The sequence below is a fragment of the Pleurodeles waltl genome, chromosome 1_2 (genome assembly GCF_031143425.1).
Source record: "Pleurodeles waltl isolate 20211129_DDA chromosome 1_2, aPleWal1.hap1.20221129, whole genome shotgun sequence".
Classification (NCBI taxonomy): Eukaryota; Metazoa; Chordata; class Amphibia; order Caudata; family Salamandridae; genus Pleurodeles; species Pleurodeles waltl.
In genome coordinates this window covers 360644264-360667076 of record NC_090437.1, presented here as the reverse complement: position 1 = coordinate 360667076, position 22813 = coordinate 360644264, and the positions used below count along the sequence as shown (strand labels likewise).

Genomic DNA, 22813 nt, shown 5'->3' with positions numbered 1-22813 from the left:
ATTACGGAGGACTGCATTCCAGTCCATTTTTTTTAGCCACAATGCCACTAAACAGACATGGATTATGCACACAGGACAAAAAAACACTATGGGCTGGAATGGTACCCGGAGGCACTGCCATTAGTTAGACTATTTGCAAACATTTCTACCAAGACCTTTGTGTGAATTAACATTCTAATGGCCAATGATACCCCTAGATGTGCGCCCCTTACTCTCTGTATCACAGGATCTAACCTATACCTGACTGACAAGGCCTAATAAGACCGAAACCTAACTAGGCTGCTTGTGGTTCATTCCGGACTGAGCCTTGACTGGCATCTAAGGGTGGATTTAATGACAAGCGGGGCCAGTACTGATTTGCATAAGGTCGCTCTTTATCTAGCGTGGCACAGTGGATGAAAAATAATGGGTCTGAATTCTACCCAAAGTGATTGCCAGTGGTTAAACTTTGTGAAAGCCTTCCTTGCTTCACGGTTTGTTTTTACACTATAACTTTTAATAGGGACGATTCACTTTTATGCTTCGATAGTTCAAAATTTTCCACAGTGAAAACAAGCATACCCACAAATTCCGCTTGAACCTCAAGTCTGGAGTGCAATAATTTTATGAAATGCAATGGCAACGAGAGGAGGATAAGGAGAATGGTGGTTTATAAATGTGGGGAATATGTCAACAGCACAATATAGTAGGTGGGCTATCACCACTACTTCTCATATGAGAAGGAATGATATGTAATTTAATGTAATGTAATGAGTGAAATGGCACGCACCATGAGAATTTTATCCATGTAGAATTCTTTGCCAGGACTGCCGTCATTGTACTTGGTATCGATGGCGAAGCACAGGAAAAGGACGTCAACGACCATCTCATAAATGGACAGGAAGCAGTGGGCGACCAGGAAAGCGAAAAGGCAGACAATGATGAGTGGCAGTACCCACACAGTGTAGTCACGCTGGTAGTTCAGCAGCATGACCCCTGCTAATCCAGTGCTGCATACAATCAGGATCTGGAGGATGACATCAAACATGGCTGGGAATTAGTAGGGTGATCTTACCAAAAACATCATTCCTGATAAGCAACACCAGGATAATGGTGATTACAGTGAAAGATCATCTTTAAAATACTGAAATGCTCCAAAATGGCTATCTATATTTTCAAAGCTCTGGTTAGGACATTGTGTCCACCTCCTGATTTGCTGTACAACCCACACCGGATTTGGAATCCAGGATCAATCCACCACCAGGTGCCTACCACCTAAAATGTTATGTATGTCTACCCAATGTAGCAATTTTCCATCAGAATGATTTTTTTAGTACAGTTAGCTGTCTAGCTGACAACAAGGGGAAAGCGTCAGGAAAATCTATGAGTCTTGTACAAAACATTTCTCAATTGTATGAATTACGTCCAAAAAACATTGTAGAACTTGTAATATATCACGAACACTCCCAATGGCTTCCACAAGAAACATGTCAACATTTGGAAGCACAGAGGTTAGCACGTTAGGGGTCATTTGACTAACACAGGATTCCAAATTATTGTGATGCACCCTGATGTACTGACCTAAGGAAATAGTGTGAAGCATATGAGTGGAAAAGGGTACCTGTAATCTTCAGATTCCTCTGCTTCAAACGTTTTTAATGTTAACTTATTGGGGCAATGTATGCTACACATTTATTAAATGACGACCCTTGCAATGCATTCTTTAATAAGTAAAGATCGTCCTCACCCTACATATTAACATTATCTCTTCAGACTAGACTATCTGCCTAAAACCCTACATCCCTAACCCTTTGCCAGACTCAGTTACTTGTCGCATCTCTTGCTTACCTTGCCAAGAAACAGTACAAAATCGCCAACAGTATTGATGGTGGCCACCCGCAACACATTCTCTACCAGGATGACAAAGGCATCCTTAGCTGATGTGCAGAAATTGGTGCTGTTGATGGCGGTGGCAGTATATGCATTCTGTGATAAATAATACAACACTGTTAGCAACGCTTGAACATAGCAAGACTTTTCAAGTGAGTTTACTGAGTTTCGGTCCAGTAAGTTGAGAATTTACAGGTGGGATCCAATTGTTCTAAACCTCAAACCATAATACAGGGCAATAAACGAGGTACGCAAGGTGTTAATGAGTAAATTAAAAGATCAGAACAATTATTATTATTATTTTTACTTTTCACATCGCAGCACTGCCATTCCATTGTCGCAAAATCTGCAGAGAATGTGCAACAATGGAATTCCTTTATTGTTGAGATTTTTCAAACAGTTACTGTACAAAATTAAAAGCACACACCAAATTTACAACTAATTGGCCCTCACAAGAAACACAATAGGAATTCATTAATTTTGATCCAAATTGCCGAATTTTAAAACATTCAATTACGTGACATAAAAGTCATCACTTAGCAACTGTGCAATTCCTCATAAAACAGCCTCAACTCTGACAAGTTATTTACGATACAGAAACTTGCTTGTTGCAACTCTGGTACTTGAACATTCAATTTGTTTTTGGCACTAGCGAATTATTGAATAAATTCCTACATGTGAGTCTAGCAAAACAATTCGATCAAAACATTATAATTAAGCTGACAATCAAGCGATGACATCACAATAGACTAGTACACAAGATGCATCAAGAGGAATGAAATGATTTACTCTCCTCATCTACAGATGGGACGCCAAAAATATAAAAAGCTGAAGCCACACAGAAAAGTAATAAAAAGCTGAAGCGAAGCAGAAAAGTATTAGCATTTTGCAGTGTTACCTGATTTAAGTAACTGAGGCACTTTTCAAGGCACCATAGGCAACAGATGCAGGATTTCAACATACAGCGTGCACACGCGTTTTCCTAAAGAAAACAGGTAATGTGGAATCAATAAAAAAAGATAGCAAACAAAAATTACACGAGTAAGAGACACATCAAGGGGGTGCATTTCAAAACCAAACATCAAGCTATATACTTCCATCAGCTTACTTTCCTACGCCAAACTGCCAAAATACCTGTAAGCCAAGCTTTCATTACCTTACCAAATGTCCAACAGAAAATGTCAGCTACATAGTTCTCCTAGAGCAGTTCGATGTAGTCCTTTTTGACTAGACAAAGTATCTATTTTGGAATTTTACAGGCACAGAAAAAGTCCATCACAAGCCTAATGATGGAGTACCTCTCTTTCACCCACAACAGCATGAAATCCCGCTCTTCTGCAAGATGCTGACCTCTTGGTTAAGATCTGAAGACGTGGGGGCTGCAGACAGAGTGCCCAAAACTAGCAACACACACTAGAGAACTGTGGATGCTGCTCTTGAACTTCAGTACGACTGTTGATCTTTGAAACAGAAATGTATGAAGAAACATTTGCAAATAGTTTATTAGCGAGGCACCTAGTACATTTCATGGGCTTAGTTAATCACTTTGGCTTTGTGCCTGATGGAAATGAAACATTTCAAAGATTTTAAAACGTCTAAAGGGAAGGGGCAGCTTCACAAATCATAAAATCAGCTCAATCTGCCTGCTCCTGAAACTGTTAGTCCGAGATAGGCTGTGAAACGAAATATGCAGTTAATACCCTGTTTGCTCTCTTGGGCGGCCAGGAGAGGGTGGAGTTTAGTATCAACCCATCAGCTGGTGATATATGTCACTTTTGGGCTCAGCTCTTAAAGACTGATGAACATCCCCTTCCCATTCTTCTGGCTAGTGGATACGAAACCAAATTCTAAAGAAGTTGTATTGTAAAACAACATTTTATGGTGCTTACTACCCCTTGGGGACTCTGATTTGCTTGCCTACATGGGCAGCACACTATCACGCAACATATGTAGATGGAAGTGCTGCCTTTGTTTTGATCCTATGTGGGCAGTGGTTTGATGTTGTGCCAGATGACCCGTGAGGTGCAGTTATCATGATGAGACACCGAGTTTACCAGTGTCATAGATGAAGTGTGAGAGAGGCGCACAGTTATGGTTTTCAGTAAGCTAGCAGCTTTGAACTACTCTGAAGGTCCCTTCAGGGTATTTCTTAAGACCATACTCTACTTAGCTGGGTAGTGCACTAGGTGGTCCACTTTGATTTATTTTGCTTATAGTTTATGGTCTTGAGCAGGCATAGCTTGGAGGGAGAAATCCGAGGCGAGACCTGTCATTGTGAGATGCCAAGAAGCATTCCTACAATGAAGGCTTGTGAAACAGGCAGTGGTGGACCAAATTCAACTCCTCCATTGGCCAGTGGAATGAGGCAGGTTACCCAAGTTATTCCAAGCCTGTTCAGTTGGTGATGTGTGGTCTATTGCTGTGGACTGGTACAGTACTGGATGATGGACATAAGCTGCAACAATTTTCGTCTCATGTGAGTATGAGTGTCAAGCAACATACTGAGATTTTTATGCAGTACTAATGAACTACAATTGGCTGACTGACCAATGAATGTTCTGATATTAGTATTAGTGAGGATCAGGAGAGTTATGTATTCTAAAATTGTACTGTAAATTAATCTATAGCACTTACTACCTGCAAGGCATTGAAGTACTTTATTCTGGGCAGCACGCTGCTTTGGAATCCAAGATTTTTGTGTTTTTTCTAGTGATTATTGATAGCTATTGGGATGTCTTGTGCGCCAATCATACCATCCAAGCATTTACTATAGTTTCTATGTGATCGATTACATTAATAGGAGTCAGAAGTGATCTTTAGAGGGATGGAAGATGTACATTCATATAAATGGCTGGAGGTATAAATAGAGGAGCTACAGGAGAGTAGGTATTAGTAGGTTACAAGAGTACAGATTTTGATATCTGCAATGTGGTACGGACAATAAGCAGAAATCTAACAAGAGGGATTAAGGCAACATGCATATGACCTAGAGGCAGTGTGCTCAAAAGGGGGCATGCAGAGGATGGAAAGTAAGTGGAGGTTCATTTGAGAGAAAACGGGGGGGCAACATTAGGTCGTTTTAAATCAAGGCCAATTTTCAAGGGGATACAGAGGAGGGCTTTTAGGACACTGCATGCATGCAATCTGTATTTGCCAAACTGTAGCAAGAAAAATATTTACTTTTGAGATAGTGCTATTTTTGATAGTACTTGTGATAATTATCATAATTGGGCTACTAGTGTGCCAAGGGAGTAGTCCCGTTAAGGTGCATCCTTTTGCAAAGTTTTTTTTAATAAATATTTTTATTTTTTGTATTTGCCAGTAACGCCTTAGGAACTGAAGAGGAAACCACATAGGATGTCAGGAACACATTATTAGCATATAAAAAGAGATAACAATAACAGTGTTGTAGTTATCAACCACCCCGCCTCCACCCACCATCCACTACCCAGACAATCGTCAGCCAGTACATTTTCAACACAAAAGCAAAATTTAGAGTCAATTGTATTTTTTTACTGTTTCACACCCTACCTACATCCATTACGGCTGGGCGTGGCTGTTCCCTGCCAAAACGTAAGGGGCACCCCTTGGAAGAATAAGTAACTTTTTCTGCCACCATATAAATGTCTATGCCTCATTTCCACTCTTGTAACGTCGGACACTCACCTACTCCCCAGTACTGAGCTGTCTCTCCTGGCCACCACTAGGCCGCAGAAGAAAAGTTTGGCTCGGGGCAGGTCCACGTCACTAAGAATCCCCAGGAAGATGAATTTGAATTCTGGTGTTATTGAGTCTGCAAGGACCTTACTGAGCTCCTCAATTATTGTCACCCAGTATTCCTTCAATACTGGGCATCCCCAGATTTTTTTTTTTAACACAAAAGAACAAAGCTGTCCTCTCCACTACACCACAACGAGGGGGTTTTGAGCTCTCCCCATGGCATGCAGTCTGTATTGCAGCATTCTCTGCGCAGGATTTTGAACCGGATTAGGTGTAGCCTTGTTTTAATTGTCACCTCTCTCTGGTGCATCAGGGCTGCACCCCAGTCAACATCTTCCAGGTCTCCCACATCCTCTACCCACTTCCCCTGCAGTCTGTGCAGGTTGTCAGGCATGTTATTGTTCAGGGTTTTATAAGTCAGGGAGACCACTCCTCCTCCATTATCAACCATCCTTCCAATGGGCTGTAATCAGGGATACTCTCTCCAGGTAGCCCCTCAGCCTGTCTTGGATGACGTATCTGCACATATTTCAGAAACTCGTGGGCGGTCATACCAAACTCGTGCTGCAGAGAGGCAAATGGTAGTATATCTCCACTCTCCATCAAATACTCCAGCTTGGCAAGCCCAACAAGATCCCATGCCTCAAAGCCCTGTAGTTTCTGCATCTCTGAGAGCCACTTGCCCTCCCATGGGGGCATTTCTTGCGTGGGTTTACGGTACCAGCCCAAACACTTTGTGGATGTTACTAAGGCAGCCAATGCCACCAGGGTAGCTGGGCGGGACGCTGTACCCCTCTTGCCACAATAGAGATAGTGCCGGCACCTCGCCTGTTCCATCTGGTAGGTTGGGTGGTCTGGTGGAGTGAATAACCAGTCATTTATATTAATTTAATAAGCTGCCCAGTAGTATGCTTCCAGGTCAAGTGGGGCTAATCCCCCATTATGTGTTGCGTTGCAGAGTTTTACGGGCAATTCTAGGGTGCTTCCCATATCATTGTAGAGTCCGCATGTCTCCCTCCAACCTACTGAAAACCTCTGGGGGAATGCGATAGAACGTATTCTGTAAGACATACAGCAGCTGTTGGAGTGAAACAATTTTGAAACATAGCTGCTTGCCCCCTCAATGTCTAGCCCTCTCCATCTCTCATGATAGTCTTACACCATACTCCTTAGATTTTAATTCAAAACAAAGTTCCTGCCTCAGAGCCATGGCGATTCCTAGATATTTAAAGCAGTCCTCTGCTTGCGTCAAGTGACGAGGGAGTAGGGACGTGTCTATTTCGCCCAGTGGAACGTAATGTACCCAATTAATACAGCATTCATAGTGGCTCCCATTCTCCTCAAACAAGTGGAAGATGAGAGAGTGGGTCACAGATGGCTCTGCAATGTAGAGGAGGATATGGTCTGCACACAGCGAAATCTTCTCCTCTACTGCGTCTCCTCCCGAAATTCTGAAGCCTCGAACCCTGGGGTGATCTTGCACTATGCAGGCCAAGGGTTCTAATGTGAGGGTGAAAAGGAGGAGCCATACCTGCCTGGTGCCTCTACATATGGGGAACTCGGCAAAAAGTATGCCATTAACTCGTAGAGCTGCCACTGGATCTCGGTAGAGCAGCTGCACCACCTTCCAGTACTAAGGATCAAACCCGAACTTCACCAAGGTTTACTCCAGGAAGGGCCAATGTACTTCAAACACCTTTTCCACGTCCAGTGGAAAAATATTTGCGCCTCAGACCTGTCTCCTACTTTGCTCATGCAATTGTGGGCCTGCCGAAGATTATATTGCGTTGACCTGCTGAGCATAAAGCCTGACTGATACCGATGAATCAAGGGCATAATGACCTGGAGAAGTCTAGTGGTCAACATCGTGGCCAGGATCTGGACCTTGATATTCAGTAGTGAAATTGGGCAGTATGAAGCACAGTGGTCTTTCGACTTACCCTCGTCATGAATCGCTACTAACACGGCCCTCACCCGAGATCTGGCAGAAGGGTACTTTTCTGGCCCGCTTCTAAAAACATATTTAAGAGGTGGGGCATTAGCAGCTTGGAGTAACATTTGAAGAACTCCCTGGAATCCCAGTAGGGCCCAGAGCTTTATTGGTTTTCAGCTTTGCTATGGCGTCTGAACAACCGCCAAGGTGATTTCAGCTTCCAGCACATCACTCGTCTCTGCATCTAATATGGGGGTAATTGCCAACGTCAGGTAGTGCGCAATGTGCAATGCTTCCTGCAGTGGCCTGGCTTTCTAAAACTCTTCGTAGTAGTGGGCAAAGGCTTCCTCAATAGTCTCATCAACGTCAAAGCAATCTCATCCTGGCCCTACTGACAGAACCACCAGGCCTCTGCTTCCTTTCTGCCTAACCTGGCCAGTAGTTTCCCAGGTTTATCGCCAGTATCATACCACCTATGTAATACCCCCTGTATTTGATTCATTGCCCCCTCCTGTGCCACTGCAAGGTATTCCGTTCTCAGGAATTCCAATTGCCTGAGTTTGGTTTTTTTGGGGTCGGGACTCCCTTTAGTTCCAAAGTTGTATGCTCCATCTGTTCCAGTGCCCCTATTGCTTTATTCTTCTTTAGTGCTATCAGGTTTTGGGCACTGTCGCAAAGGACCGCCTTATATGTTTACCATAGTACCACTGCAGTGTAACTGAGCTTTTAAACCAACATGGCCAACGCCCTAGATCCCAAAGTGTAACCTGCATGTTCTAATGTGATATAAGCACCCCTGCCGAGGAACCTGTAAGTCTTCTGGAGATGGGTCTCTTGCAGAAACACCACATCTGGTTGCATCCGTTTGACATACTGGGCACCAGTCCTCTTTTCACTTTATCTCCTAGACCGCTAATGTTCCAGGGTAGTATTTTGAGGGACCTAGTGTCAAAAGGTTGGGTGCCCACCATTTCACCAGGGGTAGGTATATGTTGTAATGAGGAATGGGTATCTGTCGTGGATCCAATGGCAGGGTGTTGTGCGTGTGTCTCCCAGAAAATCTTCATGTGGCTGACATGTCTGTATCCCCCCCCCCCCCGGGAAATACGAAAACCCAGAAACTCGAACAGTAAGGCCATCCCTCCTCCCCACCCCAACGCCCAAGGACCTCTATGAACATGTGTCCCCATAACTCTAACTAAAACTACTCTACAGAGGGGAGCTGAGAGGTCTGTAGATCACGTCCACCACCACTTAGTCCCTGGGACTATGTATCTGTTCCCTGAACCTATCACCCTTACACACAGTGGCTCCAGGTCTGTACCAGAGAAGTGATCTGTTCCTACCATCAGAGCCGTCCATGGTAGGGAGCGGAAGAGCCTCATATCTCATCACCTGACCACCCATTTATGGTGCCGCATTCAATCCTGAGGCTGTGGAGTCAGGCGGGATGATCTTGGATTCTCGTTTTGAGCCGTCAATGGCAACTCCTGTGTATCCATGGTTTAGGTCTCTCTCCGGTACACTTTTCCTGCTCTCTTTGGTGTTCACATTCTGGTCTCCTTCCAAATCTGAGACCTCTGTTCGCCTCTCCGAGACTGTTTTATGCCACTGCATCCCCGTCATTCTCTCTGGTGCGCGCTGGCTTCTCCTTCTGTGCCTCTGTCCTTTGGTCGGGCCCCCTCTCTACCGTGTAGGTGCGGGTCTGTCTCTCGATCCCCTCGTCCAGGTAACCTGTGGCACTCCTCCAACCATGTTTATGCCTCTTCTGGAGTTTGGAAGAACGCCTTTCCCTGAAACAGGCCCTTCAGCTTGGCTGGGAACAGGAGTATATATTGCAATTCGAGCCCTCTCAATTTAGCCTTCACTGTTTCAAAGGAGCATTGCTGCCACTAGAACGCCCAAGTGTTATCCAGGAAAATGAGGATTTAATAGTTTTTATGGCATATCCCCCCAATTTTGCACTTCAGTGAGGACCTAAAATTGCACTATTACAGGCCTCTGGGATGCCAGATGAAGGCCTGACTCCCAGGGCTTGGTGCGCCCTTTTGATAATAAAACAGGAGGAAGGTTTATCTTGAGGGAGAATGCTCCGCAGCCACTCATCCAAGAACTGAAGCATATTAGAGCCCTCAACCCCCTCGGGAAACCCCACAAACCGCAGGTTATCCCACCAGGAGCCATTTTCAGCATCTTCCAACCACCACACAACATCTTTGGTAGTGGCCCGGGCCTCCGTCACCTCCTTACGCAGGCCCTGGACTGTATCTTCCAATTCAGGTATTCTGGTCTCTATCAGAGTAATTCTTTCAGCCACATTACGGAGGCCCTGACGCAAGAGGGGTACCTCTGAGTGCATCTCATCGACTCTCCCCCTCTAGGGCTTCTCAGGAGGACTGGATTGCCAGGAGAAAAGCAACATTATCTGGCATAGTCGGCTGAAGGTCTTCTGCTGGGGGGGAGGGGAGGGCTAAGGAGGATCTGGAAGGGGGTCATGACATTTGTATAACAGCCTATTCTCCGCTAACAGAGGACCCTGGCCTCTATCTTTTCCATTGTCTCAACACTAGTGGGACTCCCTTTGTGCAACGTGGGGGCCCAAGCAGCAGCATGGTGTTCAAAACTGCAATAAGGTAGGCCTCTCTACCCCCAGCCTGTGGTTATACCGGATTCAGGTGGGGGGGGATTGGGGGGGGGGGGGGGGAGGGGTGGGGGTGGCCATACCCGTCATCATCTACTTCATTATCACCCCAAATGGTCTTAAATTAGACAGCCATAATGCCGGAAACGCCTCTCTTCTGAAATTTAACATCAAAGGCTGCATTTATTTATTTTCCTAGTGCAACAATCTTGTAAGACCTGTACAAATACCTACAATTGCATTAACTAGAACCTTTTCCTTTCTGGTATGGAGTTGGGTTCATAGGGACTTTAGTTAGTCACTTTTACTCTGGACCTCTTAAGACTTTCCTTATACAGACGGTCTTCTGATTATTATTCACTTTAAAAGGGATGACGAAACACTGATCATGTCTCCCTCTATAAATATTTTTTGAAGTGTGATGCTTATTTTTCACATCATATTTAATCTCCGCTAACAAACTGTGATTGCAAAAAAATTGGAATTACTGTACTAACACCACCAGAAATTATTTGGACTGTGGAAAAACAGAAAACAATTACCTGTACAGCAGAAAAGAGAAACACTCAGATTTTCATCTGGTTCTCTTCTGTTTATGTGTCGCTGACAGACTGCTTTTAACTGTCTGTTGTCAAAGACCTATTGTGGACAACATCAATACTTATAGTTGGCATTGGGGAAGCCCTTTGCTTACCACAGGTTAACTTACCACCCATTTACCTGCTTCTTATTTGATCGCTTTCATTTTTCTTCTCAAGTTGGTCCCCCCAACCATAGCTTCTTTACTATTCTTTTGACTGGTAGGCTGTATCCTTCAGCTGCTCACATTCAGGCACTATGTTTTTGCATGTGTTTTCTTACCTTCTTCCCTATGTGCTGCTTTTCCCTTCACATACCCACCTTCAGGGCCAGCTTTAGGACTGGTGGCGTCCAGTGCAACAGTTTATTGCGGCGTCCCCAACGCTTCATGCTAGCACACTTTACTTCGGGCCTGGGATGCCAGTGGTAAACCTGTCCTCTTTGCTGCAGCAAAAATAAACAGACCTTTGGTCATTTGATTTTTCACTCCGGCTCTCCGTGTCAAAAACTCCTTTGTAAATGCATTTGTAAGTATCTGCAAATATGTGCATTTGACAATTTGGCGCCCGAACAGGGACCTTCCAGTGGATATCTTCAGTAGCTCTGTCAAGAGACGTGCTGCCAGTGGGGGGACGCCGTTCCGGAGGTGTAGATTCCAGGGGCCCCTGCACAAAGACTTAGTTTCAAAAGCAGCTGCATCTTATCCACCGGGCAGGCCTCTCCCCGCTTTCTCATGATGTCCCAGCGAAGTCCCTGAAAACATCGGTTTTTATCTTGACTGATTAGTCTGACACGGGCGGCCGGAGAGAAATCCAGGAAAAAGCAGATAGTCAGGTAAGACTGTTCCTCGCTGGCTACTTGTCTGCTTTAACTTGCATTTGAGAGAATAATTGTTTTTGGATAACTTATCACTTTTGGGAATGATTAGTTCTTGGTAAATTTGCATTTGTACAAGGTACCATTTGACAATTTGTATTACACGTGTTTTTCTTGTTTGAGTAATTTGCCCAGGCCTGGAGCAATTTGTAAGTTGGTAAATATTTGAAAAAGGTTTTTTTTCTTTGGTGCACATTTGAAAAAGGTTTTCTTTGGTGCACATTTGAAAAAGGGTTTCTTTGGTGCATGTTGCATTTTGAAATTTGGTGCATGTTGTTTTTTGAAAATTTAAAAGGTTAGATATGGGAAATAAGAAATGTTGGCAAGGGTTATGTCTTTGTTTTCGCCGAAATCATGTGCCACGTTTAGATAAAAAGCAACCGATCCCAAAAGAGGGAACACCAGGGTGGGACATGTTAAAGGATTATGGCTTAGAGAATAATTTGTATAATAGTATATGGCGCAGGTATACTAGACATTGTCCTGACCTCCAGTGGCCGGAGGATGGGTCTTTTGATTTAAAGAAACTAACCTACCTACAGGAATGTTTGTTTCATAAAAAGGCTAGACAACATATGTTTGAGATATACAGAAAATGGGAAATGGAGGCCACTAAAAGAAAAATTAAATCAGATAAACTGATAGAGAGGGAAAACAGGAGAACCATCATGCAGAAGGCCGCCCTGTATCACCATTCCCAAACCCAGAAAAGGATTGAATCTGAAGATAGAGTCCATAGAGCCCAGGTGGAGGGAAGTTATGTATCAAAGCCAACAGAAACCAAACATGCATTAGAGGAAGATGAGGTAATGCTACAGCTATTAGATAATAGCCCTACTGCACCTCCACCTTACACACCCCCTGCAGTAGCCCAACCTATCATGGGGGCACAGCAGCAAGGGCAAGGGCACAATTTGGGAAATCCAGGTGCACCACTACAGCAGCATGTGCCACAACCACCACAGCCTCTAGCCCAAGCAACCCCAATAGCCCAAGTCCTAATCCCTCCGCCACCTGCCCCACCACTACCAGCCAGCACTGCAAGGTTACCAATAATGTCCCCTGCCCCTAATACCCCAAATGGACAACGCCGACAGTGCACAGCCACACACTCACTTTCACCCATATGGAGCACACCTATTAAGTCGATTTCGCCCCCGAGTACCCGCTCCACTATTGGGGATGGGGAAAAACGGGTTATCAAGAATCAGTCAGAGAACTGGATGTCACATCCTATTTACACCCACACCGATATTATGGACACAATACAACAGATGTCACATTTTGGACAGCAATTAGCACTACAGTATATGATTGAAAAATTGGAGAGGGATTGGAAGTCTTGTATTACAGATTCTACCCCTCTCCCTTATGAACAAGAATTACACCAATTATGGCGGGACAGTGTGGCTTGTATTCTTGATAGTAACAGCATAAATGAGGGAGTACGCATTTGTGTCATAGCCAGGGAAGATGTTCTCAATATATATGACAAGGGGTACCCAATGAGGGAAGTGCACCCTGATATGCCCACTGCAGCTGCAGTTGCAGCAGCAGCTGCCGCCGGACAACCAGCTCCCGTGCCGGTGGCCCAATTTGTCCATATACCATGGAAAAGGGAGGAGGTAATGGCTATAAAGAAAGACTTGCCAGACCCTCGAAAGAATCCAGCTGGATTCTATCGGGACCTTAGAATTGCCATTTCCACCACAACCATGACACTCAAAGACATTGACTATTTTTTTGGTGTTTTATTGGGTCCTGAAGTTTGGCATAAAATTAGAAGAGTAGATGATGCACCTACTTTGGGAAATACATGGGGGGGTTTAGAAGCACGGGAAGCACAAAGGGCACCAGGAACCCTGCCGCATCAGGATATTTTAAATTTACCTAACCGGATATTGACTAAGTTAGAAACTGTTATACCTCTTCAGACTGTGGATTGGGGAAAACTTGCCACTTATAAACAGAAAATAGGTGAAGATGTCCCAGATTATTTTACTAGAATTGAACAAGCTTTCATAGATTTTAGTGGTCAAGACCTCGCCACCGTAACAGGTGTCACACTATTTGTAGAACGCTTTGTTAATGGCCTTCTACCTGAAATATCACAAAAATTAAAAGCAACAGAGAGTTCGTGGATGACGAAGGGACAGGCAGAGATTTTACAGATGGCACAATACTATGAGAGCAGGTACAAGGAAGAATTAGAAAAGAATGAGAAGTCAGTAAAAGAATTGAAGAAAAAGGTATTATTACAGCAGGCATACCCCCAGCGGGATACAACCCCTCAGCAAAGGGGTGGCCCACCAAGGGGACGGGGAAGGGGTCGAGGCCGAGTTGCATCTGCACCACCCCAAGACCGCCGATTAAATATCAACCAATGTGCCTACTGTAAGCAGGATGGACATTGGCGTGATACTTGCCCATTACTGGAAGGAAGACAAAGTATGTCACTTCATAGAGGGAACGCGGCAGGTAATGCACGAGGACGAGGAAGAGGTAGAATTGATCAGAATTCGCAGAATGAGAATCAGGTCCCGCGTAACACTAATATTTTTGACAATGCATTTGAACGACAATATTATGCTGATGATTCCTTTTCTGAATCCTACAATTATTAGGACAGCCACAGACAGGGCCAGGGGCGATTAAGTATTCCTGTAGATCAGAATGGTCCCTACATTGATGTAAAAATCGAAGGAGAGGGCCATAAGTTTCTTCTAGATACTGGTGCCACCAGAACATCTATTGCACATTCTGCAGTCCCCGGGGCTCCCCTGTCTGGGCTTCATACCACATCAATTGGGATTTCTGGGATCCCCGTGGTGAGCCCCATCTCAACACCTATGAGAGTAACTGTAGGCCCATTTACAGTACACACGCCACTCTCTTTAACATCAGGTTGCAGTGAAAACTTGTTTGCATTAGATTTGTTAAAGAAATTAAATGCAGTTATTCACTGTTCAATGGATGGTGTCTATGTAACTATGGATAGTGTTTCCCCAACTCGGTGCATGTTCTCACAGGAATACGACTTACCCCCAGAGCTAAAGGAAATAGACCCTCGCTTATGGGCCAAAGGCAAGAATGATGTAGGCATTATGGATATCGACCCTATTGTAATAAAAATCAAACCAGGTGCCCGGTTACCTCGTGTTCCTCAATACAAATTACCTAAATCAAGCGAAAAAGGGCTCAAGGCAGTCATATCTGATCTTGAGCATGCAGGGGTCATAAAGGAAATAGTGAGCAGCCCATGTAACAGTCCAATCCTTCCTGTTGTAAAGAAACAAAATGATGCTAATAGATTAGATGGTGAGCAATCAGTTACTGATAACACAGTATATCGATTAGTTATTGATCTCCGAGAAATAAATAAAATAGTAATTCCCCAGTTTCCCGTGGTCCCAGACATGAATAGTCTTTTCACCATGATTCCACCCTCTGCGTGTTTTTTCACCGTAATCGATTTGAAGAATGCTTTCTTTAGCATTCCAATTGCCGAAGAATCTCAATATTTGTTTAGCTTCGCGATTTTTGGTAGATCATTCGCGATGACAAGAGTTCCTCAGGGATTTGTTGAGTCCCCGAGTATATATAGTCAATGTCTTAAACGTCAATTAGACCAATTCAATCCACCTTCAGGCTCTGCATTGTTGCAGTACATTGATGATATTTTAATTGCCTCAGATTCCATGACACAATGTAAGACTGATACTGTTGCATTATTACATCATTTAGCACCTCTGGGCCATAAGGTGTCCCTCCCAAAATTGCAGTATTGTAGAGAGGAGGTCACCTATCTAGGACACCTCCTCTATAAGGAGGGAAGGAGATTACATCCAGACAGAATTAAACTGGTTCATACAATGACTGCACCACGCACCCCTTCTGAAGTCCGAGCATTTTTGGGATTTACATCCTTTTGCAGACAGTGGATTCCAAATTTTTCACTTATAGCAAAACCATTGACTGCTCTGACACTTTCAGATGTGCCCTCTCCTGTACCTTGGACTGACAAATGTGAGGAGGCTTTTCAAGATTTAAAAAAGGCGATGTGCTCTGCTCCTGTATTGGGTAATCCGGATTACAGCAAACCATTTGTTTTATTTGTGCATGAAAAGCATGGCTGTACATTGTCTGTTTTGACACAGGATCAAGGTGGGAGACAACGCCCTTGTGCATACTTCTCTTCCACCTTGGACACTGTGGCGCAAGCTTTGCCTACTTGTCTTAGAGGAGTGGTTTCTGCAGCAGCTGCGGTGAAACAAAGTGAAGGGTTTGTTGGTGGCAATCCGCTCACTGTGATGGTTCCTCATGCAGTTGATATTTTGTTAAACAAGACACAGACGCAGCACCTCACCAGTGCTCGTCTAACGGGTTACGAATTAACATTGTTCAGTCCAAATATTACTTTGAAGCGGTGCAATGTCTTGAACCCAGCTACGTTACTACCCCTCCCTCAGTACAATGTGGAATTTGATCATAATTGCATTTTTGCCACTGAGGAAGAAACCAAGGGACGGGTAGACTTAACAGACACTCCCCTATCTGACCCACAGGGAGAGCTGTTTGTAGATGGGTCTTGCTTCAAGTTACCAGATGGTACGACCACTGCAGCCTATGCCGTCACCACAGTAAAAACAGTGGTTGAATCTCATAGAATCACGCAACATTCGGCACAGGCTGCAGAATTAATTGCCCTCACCAGAGCTTGTGAAATAAGTGAACATCTTAGTGTTAATATCTACACTGATAGCCAATATGCGTTTGGAGTAGCTCATAATTTTGGGCGACTCTGGGCGAATAGAGGCTTTATCACGTCACATGGCACTACCATTCAGCATGGCAACTTGATTGTGACACTTTTGAATGCTCTCAGCCTGCCCCGTCAGGTCGCAATCATTAAGTGTAGTGCCCACAAAAAAATTACTGATGATATAGGACGAGGAAATGCTTTTGCAGATGCTACAGCGAAAGCAACAGCACGAGCACCATTTGACAATGCATATGTTGAGAGTAGCATCAAGGGAGAGCCCCAGAACGAAGTATTAGAAAATACCATGCAGTGTGTAAGAGATATTCAAGCAGAAGCAACAGCAGAGGAAAGGGAACAGTGGGAGAAGAACGGTAGACTAGACAGTGAGGGTTGTTACACAGATGACACAGACAGAAGAAGATGGATGTTACCTAATTGTTATGTACACGCTATGGTTACTATGGCCCACAGTCCTGCACACATCAGTGCCCAAGGCATCAAGACAACTTTGGACCATGTTTGGAGTAATCCTCTGATATCCAAAGCTGCTAATAATCTGGTTAAAAGTTGTATGGTGTGTGCAGTGCACAATGCAGGAAAAGGGACCCCTACGCCCCCTGGCCACTTTGCCCCTCCTGATCTCCCCTTTGAAGCTATACAGATGGATTTTATCCACATGGAACCGTGTAACAAACTGAAATACGTGTTAGTGGTAGTATGCATGTTTTCAAAATGGATAGAGGCCTACCCATTAAAAGACAATGGTGCCCTCTCTACCGCCAAAATATTACTAAAAGAATATTTTCCTAGATACGCATTGCCACGATTAGTCTGGAGTGACAATGGCAGTCATTTTGCTAATGAGGTAATGGAGAAGGTCTGTACCGCCCTTAACATCAAACATCGATTTCATGCTGCAAATCACCCACAATCAGCGGGCCTTGTAGAAAGGTATAATTACACCTTGAAGAGCAAAATAGCTAAGATTTGTGCTGAGACCAACTTAAAATGGCCGGATGCTTTGCCCCTAGCATTGATGTCCATCAGGATGACTGCCAGTAGCAAGTCACGATTATCCCCCTATGAAGTTGTCATGGGGAGGCCAGCCAATATCTGGGGGGTACCACGACCAAAGAAGCTTTCTGAAGTGCAATATCCTTTGTTTGTAGATTACTGTAAACAATTGACTAAAGATTTGCGTTTGATCCACCAACAGGTCAAGGCCAGCCTACCGACTCCTCTTGAAGGCCCTGGTCACCCTTTTAAGCCAGGGGATTGGCTTATGACAAAGAATTTTCAAAGAACCAACAGTCTTCAGCCCAGGTGGCGGGGGCCAGCCCAGGTACTGCTTGCAACACAGACAGCGGTGAAAGTGGAAGGAAGGAAAAACTGGATACATGCTAGCCACTGTAAGCGTGCACCAATTCCACTACAAAGTACTCTAACAGCAGAATTACCATTGTCTCCTGATTACAGAGAAGTAGGGAGACAGGAAACACCTCCACAGGTTTCAAGTGCTACTTCTGCTCCTGAGGTGACACAGCAGCCCAGTGACGAAGAGTTGCTGTTTGAAGATCAACAAACTCATCGATACAACCTGCGTCCTCGCCCATCCAAATGAACAGAATTTTGAAGGTGCATAAGGTGGTGACCCCTACGAAAAGCTACATTTACATCACCCTGATAGCTCCTAGCTTGGAATTGCAAACTGAGGTCTCTTCTGAATGGCCAAGGAATCCTTTGCTCAGCAGAATACGGCACGCCTGCCTTCATGAAATACAGTTCCCCGCTTTCACCGCCACCGGCATTTCCGATGCCATTGATGTACCAGCATTAAAACGAGCTATCCTCACTGTTGTTACGCACACTTTGGGCGACGAGGTTGTAAATGACTGTGATGACTAAATTTTCAGCATGAACAGGAACACGGGTGACTAGCCTGTGCAACGACACCAGAACATTGGTCAGAACAATTGTCTCAACGAGAACACAAGCATAGTGGGATGCAGCTTGTGCAACGCTATTATCTGTGTTAAAAGCAGTGGGTAAATGGAGTTAACAGTTCTGTGACTGGCGAGAAAAACCAAGTACCAGTTCTACGGAAGCGGCCAGCCATTAGGGTTGGTGCGGTTTGTAGTCCCAGCGGTAAAAAAAGGTGCCCTTTTCTGTTTAATACCCAAGCACATCACTGATCTGGTTGAAAATTGCTGGCCTCCGCCCTCATTTTTGCTGAGGCACTGAACGAAACTGACAAACTATACTGAAGATGAACTTTGAAGTATCGCGACTTACTCACTGGGAGTTGAGACTCACCAGGAGTTAAAACTCGAAAAGGAGAAGATAAGGGACCTAGGATCAAGCCAACATCTATTGTCCTGTATTTGAAAAACTTGTTCATGGACCAACCAGTGCAGCCTAACTGCTAGAGTGGAAAGCACGGCGGTGCTGAACCCTAGTGGGTGTGAACATTGAAGGAAAATTTACTTATCTGTATCTATACGTATATGATTATTAGTATAGTGATATCAATATTTTGCATTTATATATTTGGTAATTGTGTGGGTATATTTTTGAACACACATAGGCGGTTGAGACGAGTAAAACGGTATCATAGAAAGGTTGTAGGACCAAGGAGGAGAGCACAATAAAATTATGAAAATATATCAATTTGGCAGGACAAATATCCCTCTAGAGAATAGGGAAGAGTGGCCTTATAACTATTTCTACAAAACAACAATGAAGTACCTAGTGACCCTTATGTTAATATGTATAATGTCCAGTGGTGTTGCATCATTGTTGCAAAATCCTACCTTACATCCATTGATAAAGGTTCATGGAAAATTAGCGGAGACATTAAGTCTCACTGACTGCTGGATTTGCCGGCACTTGTCTAGACACCCTGAGGATCCTATAGGCCTTTATGAAGTACCAGTATCACCAAGCGAATATGAAAGAGGGGAAGTGTGTCTTGTACCAAATACCACTTGGAGATGTGACCAACAAGAATATCAATGGTACCCTAGGTGTGCGGTGCTCCCTAATACCCAGGCAGAATACAAGCTCTCCCCGATGCCTGGAGAGAATGCCACACTTAAAATGTTTCCCATATGTTTTGGTACCTATTTTTATGGGCAAAACCCAGAGGCAAAATACATGGGAAAGATCCCTCCTGAACAGTGTGTTTACACTTTGTTATTTGATATAAAAACAGGGAATTGGGATCTTGAAGGAGAGGAGAAAATAGACAGAAATTGGACAGCGTTAATTAATGGGACTCATCAAAATTACACTGTAAATTATTGGAACCTGACTGTGGGAGAAAATTAGATTCTGGTAGATCCAGAAGGATTGTTATATGATCCCTCCAGAGAACAAGATAGAAATGGGAAAAATTCACCTGTAATATTATCCCGGGTTTTCCTTGGCCCCCTCTGGACGGCTAGATGTTCATATGTTGCACCCTGGGCAAATGTATCATTGCTAAATACAATCTGGGAGGATTACAAGTATTGCAATAATTCTGAGCATGACACCCCAGAGGGTGTAGGATTGCCCCGAATAAAATACAGCATTATAAATTCACAAATCCAGGGAGGCATGTACTTCGTATGTGGAAGAACTGCATATAAAGTACTACCTCTAAACTGGGAAGGGATATGTTCACTGGCATATTTGGCACCCAACATTACTGTGATATCAAATATATCATCTTCCCAGCCCCTTAACATGGGGAGTTTTGCACATAGGTACAAACGAGGGACACCCATACTGGAGGAGCGAAAGAACTGGGTATTTCAAGTGCTACATGTTCTTATTCCAGGATTTGGAATTTTCGATTTACAACTGGCAATGATGAATATGTCAGCTGAATTAGCCATTGCATTTAATGCCACCAGGGAGGCCATAGGAAGTGTACAGATAGAGATAAACTCTGCAGCCCAATTGGCGATACAAAATCGGCTTGCCCTAGACTTGATTATAGTACAACAAGGAGGAGTATGTGTTTTAATCCAACATCAGTACCAGCAAAAGTGCTGTTATTTTGTCAACAAGTCATCAGAGATAGAATTGGATATTGGGAAAATAAAAGAAGCAGTACAGGTATTTGAAAAGGGGGGCCAATATGAAGGAGGCGATTTGAGTTTATCATGGTTATGGTCTTGGTTTGGGGGGTGGGGCTGGTTGTTTAAAGACATACTTTTTATAATAATAGCTATTGTATTAAGTTGTTTGTTAGTACAGTGCTTACCTGCTTTCTGTTCCTGTTGAAAATTGTGTAAACTTCCGCCAGTGAAAATACTAGAAACCAATCGAGCTATGATGCAGAGAGAAGAGATAAATTCCCTAATGGCTATTGACCCCACTATCCTCACTACAGATACTGGTTGCTCATACCCATCGGTTGTTTATGTCCCCATGAATGCAAATTTCAAGGAAGTAGGAGTAAAATTCAACATATATGAGGAAATTTAGAACTATTCAAACGTTGATTATGTTCAGAAGAAAAAAAACTCAAAAAGGGTCGATTGTTAGAATCCATTTTGAATTGCTTCGTTTCTTTTACACGTGTAAGTTTGAGCTTTTGTTGTCTCTGAACGCACTGTCTATCACATATGTTATCTTATGTATATTTGTTTAAGTAAAATAAGCCTGGTTCCACACCATAGGCTTGCAGCTGGTTTCTTTCCCTAACTGGGGCACTGTACTCATTATAATTGTGTGTTCAAAATAACTAACTGACCTCGGCTGTGGTATTTTGGGGAGGGAAAGGCTGATATCTATACCTTTGAACCACGTAATCCTTTGAAGGGTCTCAAGAATGTGGGGAGTCAGGCAGCTGCAGAGGGGAGGCAAGGACAAAGCTGGGAATGGAACCGGTGTGTGGAAACTGATTAACTCCTTAAAATATCTGTATGACGTATATCATTATTTACACATTTTATGTATCCTTTGATGTATGAGTATAAATATCACTGTTAAACGCTTCATGCTAGCACACTTTACTTCGGGCCTGGGATGCCAGTGGTAAACCTGTCCTCTTTGCTGCAGCAAAAATAAACAGACCTTTGGTCATTTGATTTTTCACTCCGGCTCTCCGTGTCAAAAACTCCTTTGTAAGTATCTGCAAATATGTGCATTTGACACCGCCTCCTCGGTTTCACTCACTACCACCCGGCAAATGTGCCCCTCATCTCTCCATTACTCCCCTTTCACATACATTCATGTGATTTAAAGCACTTGTGAAAGCTGGCTTTACAAATCCACTCAGATAGCCACTTAAAATATAGGGGCATATTTAAGAGCCCCTTGAGCCTTTCTAACACCACATTTTTTTAATGCTAATGTGGCGTTTAAAGGCCAAAAACATCTGCCATATTTACAAAGTGGTGCAATGCATGCATTGCGCCACTATGTATCCCTTTGCGCTACATTATGCCTGCGCCAGGCATAATGTATGGAATGGTGCCATTCCCCCGTTTGGGGGGGGGGGGGGGGAGGAGGGGGCACAAAATGGCGAAAAGAAATCAGACAGATTTCTTTGCGTCGTTATTTTCCGTCACTTTAAATGCCTGCTCAGAGCAGGCGTTAAAAGAAGACTTCTGTTGGGCACAATGGGCCTCTGGGTGCTTTGCATGATTAGCATCAACATTTTTTACGCTAATCCTCCAAAGCGCCAGACTAGCGTAAAAAACTTCTGACACTAGTCCCCTAACTACCGCCACGTTGCGCCGTATTTTAAATACAGCGCACACATGGTGGCGTTAGGGGAATGATAAGGACCACAAGCAAAGTGGTGCAGCACTGTGTGCAGCGCCACGTTTTTCAAATATGCCCCATAGAGCAGTGCTTAATTTGTAAATAAAAAAGGTGCCTGTGCCCAAAGCCCTCCTCTTAAACACACTGCTGCTGCAATTAAATGTGTGAACACGGAATACAGAGGCAGCGTAATCCTAATGCCATATCGGGCCTCTCCAATCCATTTACAGGCACTCTCTGCCCCTTCAGCTCACTCTTGTGGATTTCTTCTTTTTCCCCATTGTGACGCTTTTTCATTTTTCTCTTCCTCTGTCTTGCCCATATGTGTCTTTTTCTCACAGTAAATGCTTGAGGCAGAAAAATATGCGCTGACCCTCAAAAATAAGTGCTGGTGCTCCGCATCAGCAACATCAAGCACAAATTAAGCACTGCCATAGGGGCATATTTAAGAGCCCCTAGTGCTATTCTAACGTCATTTTTTTACACTAATGTGGTGTTAAAAGGCCAAAAACACTGCTCCATATTTACAAAGAGGCACAATGCATGCATTGCACCACTTCGTAACCCTTTGCGCTACATGAGGCCAAAAAAATGACGCAGAGAAATCGGTCAGATTTCTTTGCGTAATTTTTTACAGGCCCTTTTAACACCTGCTCAGAGCAGGCATTCAAAGGAG

General features: G+C 43.9%; 1 protein-coding gene across 1 annotated transcript in view; it reads right to left on the bottom strand.

The window, feature by feature from the left end:
* Positions 1-22813, bottom strand: part of SLC44A1 (solute carrier family 44 member 1) — a 417537-nt gene that overhangs the window by 23463 nt on the left and 371261 nt on the right. Inside the window, exons 12-14 of the mRNA XM_069239753.1 lie at positions 2768-2851; positions 1828-1965; positions 770-1006 (exon numbers count right to left, since the gene is read on the bottom strand). Coding sequence (XP_069095854.1) covers positions 770-1006; positions 1828-1965; positions 2768-2851 — 459 coding nt within the window. The remainder of the gene's footprint in view (positions 1-769; positions 1007-1827; positions 1966-2767; positions 2852-22813) is intronic.